Raw genomic sequence first — 8,199 nt, 5'->3', positions numbered from 1 at the left:
GGGGGGGGGGGCTCGCTGGGTCCACAGGGCCACAGTGCAGTGGAAAATACACAGATATATTTGATTCAAGTGCAGCACACTCAAATGTACTTTGGATACTTGTTTTCCTCTCATAAAAAAGGCAGATTTATAACCGCAGGAAGCTCAAAAATCTTTCATCCACCTTTTTTCTCCTCCGTCCATCCACTTAAAGCAGCGGTTCCCAAAGTGGGGGGTGGGCCCCACCTGGGGGCTCTAATTCACTTCATTTGAAATATGTTCTTCAAAGTTTTCTCCGTCCATTTCGCTGCACTCGGCAAGATTATAATCTGACGCTTCAGTCACCTCTCAAAAGGGCTATAGCGCTGCTCTTCCAGGAGGTGGCACTATAGGCTAATTGGTTTGTGGCCTGTGGCAAAAAAAAAAAAAAATCAGAAACAGTCAGAAGAAGATAATAGATTTGAACTTAAATATAAACTTGTCCTGATGTGTATTTTTTCATGCTGGTTCTCAAAGCAGGGAGTGAGGCCCCCCTCAGGGTGCATGGCGCTACTGCAGGCTAGGCAATTGAATTTGAACATTACATTATTATTTCTCCAGTTTTTTTTTTCCACAGAGTGAAAATAAAACTGAATTCATTTGTACAATGAAAATATCAACACGGTGTTCTGTACAGAGTGGAGTTTTGAGGCAATAGCTGCGAATGTGTCAACATGGGGGTAGTGGAGCGGGCGGGGGGGGGGGGGGTAACAATACTCCTATCAATTAAGAGGAAACTACCAGAAAAAAAACAGTTGGAACTCAGTGACTTAAAAGAAGCTGAGATAATGGAATTCATTCTAACTTCTGGTTAAAATATGACACAGTAATAAAAAAAAAAACGCCGCTCTTCTCTGAAGAACAAAAGCAATTACATTTTGCATAAACGCTGAACAAAAGGGCTGTTGTCAGAGAGTTGGCCGAGGGATTAAAGTGGATTAATTTAAACCTGCGTTCTTTAAACAACACCAGGTTTAATCAGAGATCGTGGTCTAACGGCAAGGACGACAAGGAACGTTCTTCACAGGAACAGAGGTCAACTCACACAACTGAACTTCCTGTTCACAGCTCTCACCTACATTCAGTTCTACGTCAGGTCTAATTTACCGACGGCGCGGTGACCTCCAGGGGACAGCCTCTCCGGCTGAATTATAGGAGTTATTAAACACCAACAGGAAGCGGTTTCCAAAACTCTTGTTTGGAGGAGGTCAGATCCAATTATGTAAAACCGCCTCAACTGCTTCATTTTGAAATCCCAACAAATGGGCTCCAGCGGCTCGTCACTCAGGGTGAGGAGCTGCCCTCCCTGCCCTCCCCCGGCGGAGGCGCTCTAAGAACGGTTTGTTTTCGGCCTTAAAGGAATCAGGTTTATGTTCCATTCCGTTCCTATCAACGCTAATTAACTTAAATGTTTTGGACATATGGGGTAGGGGGGGTATGTGAAGGCGGAGACTCACAGTGGCGCAACACTACCCCCTTGTGGCGCGATATGAGTATTGCATACTTTTTTTTTTTTTTTTTTTACAACGTTGGACAGGCGTTAGGGAGCGGTGTTTACGCTCAGACGTCGGTACATCCGTTCAGCTAATAAGAGAAATCACATTATGTCAGGGTTCTGAGGTTAACTCTAGTACAGACTCCATCTGTTCTCTCACTCTGTCCTGACTTACAGCTGCAGGGAACACGAACCGCTGCTGGCAGGTGTTAAGAAAGCTGCAGTGGTTTTAGTCCAAATAGCGTCACGTTACGGCCAAATGCTGTCAGCACCAGAAGTACTTTCATGATATTGCAGTTCTGTAACTGCTGAAGGGAAACCATCCACACTGGCAACTGCGTGTGAACTCCTCGTGTGTTTTGGCAACAGTTTCTTTGGCCGTCAATGCTGCCCAGAAATGGGTTGATGGTTGAAGTGCAGAGGACATTTTTACGGTTGTGTTGTACAAATAGTTAGCAAAAAAAAAAAAAACCCGAATTACAATAACAATATTGAAAGCTTAAAATAACAAAAAAGCTAGAAAAAATAATCAAATATTTAATTACATTTAAACATTTTATACTCAATTGTAACGTTTGTCAGTTTATATAAACACGTGAATCATTTCCTCTCAGCCAGACTTGCATAAAGGGAAAAAAAACATTTATATATTCCTCAAAAATTGCATCGCCACAGATTGCGTTAAATGACAGCAGCTCCACCCTGTGGCCACAGCGGTGCACGACAGCTGCTCCGTCAGTGTGAGCACTTGTTACCGTTAGATTGAGGTGTTTTTAATTAGGATTCTCTTGTCAGACCTCGTGAGGCCACATTACATATGGTTACACATAATCAGCCTTCGACGACCACCCAGGGACACGACTGTGCTCAACAGATGGCACCGGCGCACCAAAGGCACATCTCACTTCCAGATTTGTGTGTGATGAGGCTTGAAATAAAGCGGAAGTAGTTTCAGCAACTATCGCAGGAAGATGTGGACCAGAGTTAGTGTCGTATCCCCGGGCCTCGTGCTGCCACTAGGAGTCAGAAATGTGTCAAATCACACCCTCAGTTCAGCCCGTGGAGTGTGAAGAGGTGTACTGAAAAGGAAGTCCGACGCTAATGAAAGACTATAGGTATCTTGTCGCCCTCTAGTGGGAGATTTGTTTAATCTCACCCAGGAACGATTGGGTAACACGTAGAATTCGTTCTACAGATTTGCCCTCTACTGGCCAGGATGGAAACACAGCAGCGCAGGCCTACAAGGTTAAATAATAATAAATATGAATTAATCTCTACTTTAACTCTAATCTCGCCATAATTCTAATTCTAACTCCAAACTTTATCTCCAGCCATTTTCAACTTTTCTGTTCCACATATTCAACATCCAACTTCCTGTGGAGGTTTTATCACAGCGAGGTCAAAAGGCTAATGTTTTGTAGCCTTGATCATCGTAGCATCAAGGCTACATTGAAACCGTCAGCTGGCCCACAGGCTAGGCCTCTGATGTTTGGCTTAACAAATAGTTCATTTACACACTGAGTCGTAGCACATTTACATGAAGCTACTGTGAATCACAATCGCCTTTGAGTGAAACAGTGATGGAATGCAGATAACGCAATCTTTTTAGATGTATTCAGGTGACGAACATTCAGTTTCGGCTACTTCCTTCTAGTACCAGAACCACTTCAGAGAACACCAGGCAAATTAGAAGAAGTGCAAATTAAAGGTTAACAAGTTCTAAATATAATAATAAAATAATGTCCAGACCCTGAAACAGATGGTTTTATATACGGCCTGTTCCGGAGGTTTTTAGTAAGTAAGTAACCCCCAGGTGTTGTTGCTGTGTCAATAATGTTTGTTTTAAGTGCTCACTGAGTTCGAATTGCAGTTTTGTTTTGTTTTTTAAAAAAAGGGAAAATTCAATATATTCTACCATTCAGTATTATACTGATAAATAACTGAAGGACGTTGCTTATTTGTCCGGTTTTATTAGTTTGTGCTACCACAAAATAAAGAGTTAGAATTTTTTAAGGAGACTTAAAATAATGACCTTGGCATTTTCTTTCAGTTAGTTTTGTGTTTTGATGAATTTAAAATGTATAAATTTTGTTTTTTGAGGTAATATAAATACAAAATAACTCAAATATCTCACACCTTTATCTGTGACTGTGCTCTTTGGCAGGTCAGTTGTGTTGTGTTTGTCAGTTTCTGGTCGATTGAAAGGTGCAAAGATTGATGTAATTAAAGTTAAACGTGAGCTCTGTGTTATTGTCACAATGGCGCTGATTGTCATTGACCGTCAACTGTGTCCTTATGACTTTCCTCATCGTACTTCAGACCATATTGTGTACTAGCAACCGGTCGTCACCAGTGTGTGGGCGTCACTCTTCGCTGGAAACCAAAGAAGAAGAAGAAGAGGCCCACGCGTGACTCCTTCCTTTTTCCAGGATGAATAAAATTAACTTCACGAGTATTCTATAACACAAGCGTAGTCCGGGGGCGTGAATGTAACGCACAATGACGATACACGACGTGGTTGGTCGACAGTGCCGTGACTGCGGCATGCTGACCAATCGTCTGCCTTTTAAAGGTCCCGTTTTTTCTCGCGACGAACGATGTTATATAAATCCGCAACGCAGCTTTACAATCGGCCATTTCGTCTGTGCAGGCCGTCAGCTAAAGAGGGCACTGGGGATATAGATCTATTACTGGTTATCTGAAAGGCACATCTGAAACAACGCAACATGAATGACACAGTTGTATCTTTCGCCAAGGATTTCTTGGCCGGCGGTATCTCTGCTGCCATCTCTAAAACAGCTGTGGCCCCAATCGAAAGAGTGAAGCTACTCCTTCAGGTAAGAAAAGCCGCCTTCTTCCGGAAGTGCCGCAGTTGTAGCCGGCTAGCTTCTTAAACTCGCTAACCAATGCGTATTTCATTTCAGTGTTAGTGGCTCTTATTGCTAACCGAAACATATGTATCTCGTACACTCACATATGATATAAGTTGTCATTGAAAGTTCTTATGGAATCATCAAAGTGTTCGGTGTTCTAGGATATAAGGTCATCACGCGATAGCGAATGACCTACGCCAGCTTAGCATTGTAGCTAATGCTGCAATCCCACGTTAACCTTACTTAGCCGGCGATGCTAACAAAGGACAAACGCTTGTTAATAATACGGGGGTCATCTTTTACCGCTACATTTCAACAAACACGCCTTTTTCTAAACACTCATTAATGAATTTATAATAAATGGTGTCTTTTTAAATTTTTGTTTCATTAGACCCCCAGGACACTTGGTGACTAATGCTAGCTGTTGGATTTAACATGGCTGCTCCGAGGCCCGCTAGAAATCATTCATTGCCGGGTCGACGAGGTTTCCTTTTAAGTTTAACTTTTTACTATTTAATCAATGTTTCATTGACGACGTCACACCCGCGATTTCACAATTATAAACTTTTGACGTTCAATTAACTGGTATTTTTTAATTGATTTATTGCGGTATTATATCATTGTTATGTCATAATTGATTTATTGCGGTATTATATCATTATGTCATATGTCAATGTTAAAATATGTATGATTACTATAGACAGCTTTGCATTCAGTTACTGAAGGTCACAACAAGGGGACCTTGGGATTGTCATGTGATCTTCAGGTGAACAGGCCACTCATCTTGAACCTAATCAGCTATTGTTTCTTCCTCACTCCAGGTCCAGCATGCCAGTAAGCAGATCACCGCAGACATGCAGTACAAGGGTATCATGGACTGCGTCGTCCGTATCCCCAAAGAGCAAGGTGTGCTGTCCTTCTGGAGAGGTAACCTTGCCAATGTCATCAGGTACTTCCCCACCCAGGCCCTCAACTTCGCCTTCAAGGACAAGTACAAGAAGATCTTCCTTGATGGCGTTGACAAGCGTACCCAGTTCTGGCGGTACTTCGCCGGTAACCTGGCATCCGGTGGAGCCGCTGGAGCCACTTCCCTGTGCTTCGTGTACCCTCTCGACTTTGCTCGTACCCGTCTCGCCGCTGACGTGGGAAAAGCTGGAGCAGGGAGAGAATTCAGTGGTCTGGGCAACTGCTTGGCTAAGATCTTCAAGTCTGATGGTCTGAAGGGTCTGTACCAGGGCTTCAACGTCTCTGTGCAGGGTATCATCATCTACAGGGCCGCATACTTCGGCATCTACGACACAGCTAAGGGTACGTTGACTTTTCACTCATTCGGTGATCTTTTTTTCTTTTTTTTAAGGTAGTGACTAAACTTTGAGGCACTAATTATTTTCCCCTATTTGCAGGTATGCTTCCCGACTCCAAGAACACCCACATTTTGGTGAGCTGGATGATTGCACAGAGTGTGACAGCCGTTGCTGGTCTGACTTCATATCCCTTCGATACTGTACGTAGACGCATGATGATGCAGTCTGGACGCAAAGGAGGTACGTGTTTTTTGTTTTTGTTTTTTCCTCCCCCCATCTAGTTTTGCCGAAATACAAACTTCTAAAAACCGAACTCCCTGTCGATGTTAACCTAACTTTATTCCTGTCTTCTTTTTTTTTTCAGCTGACATCATGTACAGTGGGACCATCGACTGCTGGCGTAAGATCGCACGTGACGAGGGCGGCAAGGCTTTCTTCAAGGGAGCCTGGTCCAACGTGCTCAGAGGCATGGGTGGCGCCTTCGTGCTGGTGTTGTACGATGAGCTGAAGAAAGTCCTCTAAGTCTTGTCAGTCGCGTCACTGTTCAATTTGGCTAAATGTTAATAACTTTCCACTTCTATGGACTCAGCATTCTGCCTTATTTATGGGAACAATTGATAGTGTTTCGCCACCAGTTGTGGGCCGTTGGCTGTATGTTGTGCATCTTTTATTATTTTAAAACGTTCCACATCCACCTTACAATGTCATTCCTGTAAACATCAAGAACTGATTACCTCCTTGTCATCACTAGATTTGTATGGTCCCAACTTGAATAAATTCTGGGGAACAAACTAAACAGTTTGTCAACTCTGTCCTCTGTCGCTGCCACCATTAGTTCAATGCATGATGGGGGATTATTCCTCACTGCTATATTTACACATGCTTATCCTGAGCCTTTGTAGTCTGACCACAGATACTGTACAGCTGCACGACACCCGAGTGTGAGCAGCTTCTGAAAACCACTCGACAAATTCGACAGTGAAGGGAATTCCACACTTGTCTAGCTGAGGTCTCTCGTACGGTTGACGTATCTCATTACCGGCAGGTAACGTCGCCCGCCAATGTCCATACATGTACAATACAAGACGATACTTATCTTAATAAATACCTGATTAAACCAATGCAGCTCTTTTTTTTTGTGAAGTTCTTAAAGTATTTTTTGGGGGAAATAATTGAAAATGTTGAATTTAATATTCTCAAAATGAACCTTCAGCATTACCAAAACAACCAACATTTTTGAAAGCACAATGTAAGTGGAACAGGTATTAAAACAATAATCAGATGTTGGTTTGTTTAAGACGGGATGATACTTGACCAACAGGGTCAAGTATCTTTTGAAATGTCCTGGAAAAGTCTTGAAGACCTCCACAATAGAGCAGGAACCCAAACATGGAATAATATGAAAAAAAAGTGCTTTACAAAGAGGTTTGCAGAAAAATAATTTTATTTTTGTTTTCCTTTAACAACAGTAGTACCTTTGCGTAGAACGCTAAAGTGAAAATACCAGCATCCACAGCAGAAGAGCTTTGGACCTTCTCTCTTCTCTCAGTGGCTGAAACAGTTGCTCTCTGTGTGATTGAGTTTGGTTTTTGTTTGGTATCTTTAATAATAATAATAATTTAATATAGTACTGACTGTTTGTTTCCCTAATTCCTTTCTTTTTAAATGCTCTTAATCTAAATGTTAATGTCTTAATTTGAATTGAATTAAAAAATATTTGCTCCACTAAAGCAAAGTGTGATTTGTAGATTCAGGGGTAAATAGATCAAATCTACTATGGGGTAATTTTTTTCAAGGCTAAATAAATCTCTTTTCCTTATCTTCTTGTCACCTGTCAGTGAGGAAACACACGTGATGTGATCATTTGAAAGGTCACGCCATGGTTGGAAACAAAGTCCAACTGCTTTCTTTGAACGGACCCACATGTGACGCTGCAGTTTGGCCAGTAGAGGGCGTCTGTAGCAAAGAAAAGCTATGTGCGTATGTGCGTGTGTGTGTGTTCGGCCCTTTTATTTCCCTCCACTATGGTTTTGGAAGCTAAAAAGCACTTTGTTTTATCGCCATAACATAATTAGAACGGCCGTAAATTGGACTCCGAACTATTGTAAACACGTGCGCGTTTATGTTTCACCGCGATTACAAGTCTACATCGTCTGAAGTAAAGGCCACACAGAACATGTAAAATTAACTGTAACTGCCCCTCCTGTCAGCAGGGGCAGTAATAAACATCAGCCGATGGGCGTTGCAACTAAATATATTGTCCTTATGTCTATAAAGTGGCCAATAATCATCATATAATATGAACGTATCCAGAATTATTCATCTCAGTTCCCCGCATGTACTTAAATGGATTTAGTGAGCCCCTGGTGGTGATTTGTGTGTCCTGGTCATTATTCTAAAGAGCACACATTTAGCAGCACTGCCCCGATTTATGAGCAGGTACAAAGACTGTGATTAAGTTTGTTCCTTATGAAAAATACCCATCCCCCCCCACTCCCTCCCCCCCCTG

General features: G+C 42.3%; 1 protein-coding gene across 1 annotated transcript; it reads left to right on the top strand.

The window, feature by feature from the left end:
* Positions 1–4,118: 4,118 nt before the first annotated feature.
* Positions 4,119–6,811, top strand: si:dkey-251i10.1 (ADP/ATP translocase 2). Its single transcript, XM_008333329.2, has 4 exons — positions 4,119–4,350; positions 5,208–5,694; positions 5,790–5,930; positions 6,055–6,811. Exons 1-4 carry the CDS (start codon positions 4,240–4,242, stop codon positions 6,210–6,212), a joined length of 897 nt encoding a protein of 298 aa, XP_008331551.1. The 5' UTR covers positions 4,119–4,239; the 3' UTR covers positions 6,213–6,811.
* Positions 6,812–8,199: the final 1,388 nt, after the last annotated feature.

The sequence above is a fragment of the Cynoglossus semilaevis genome, chromosome 19 (genome assembly GCF_000523025.1).
Source record: "Cynoglossus semilaevis isolate Cse_v1.0 chromosome 19, Cse_v1.0, whole genome shotgun sequence".
Lineage (NCBI taxonomy): Eukaryota > Metazoa > Chordata > Actinopteri > Pleuronectiformes > Cynoglossidae > Cynoglossus > Cynoglossus semilaevis.
This window is presented reverse-complemented; position numbering and strand designations above follow the sequence as displayed.

What these genes read in the sequence shown, in the direction of transcription:
- si:dkey-251i10.1 (XM_008333329.2), top strand. Translation starts at nt 4,240, where the DNA reads ATGAATGACACAGTTGTATCTTTCGCCAAGGATTTCTTGGCCGGCGGT. An exon ending in CATCTACGACACAGCTAAGG is followed by an intron (nt 5,695 to 5,789) that starts GTACGTTGACTT and finishes CCCTATTTGCAG; the next exon opens with GTATGCTTCCCGACTCCAAG. An exon ending in GCAGTCTGGACGCAAAGGAG is followed by an intron (nt 5,931 to 6,054) that starts GTACGTGTTTTT and finishes TTTTTTTTTCAG; the next exon opens with CTGACATCATGTACAGTGGG.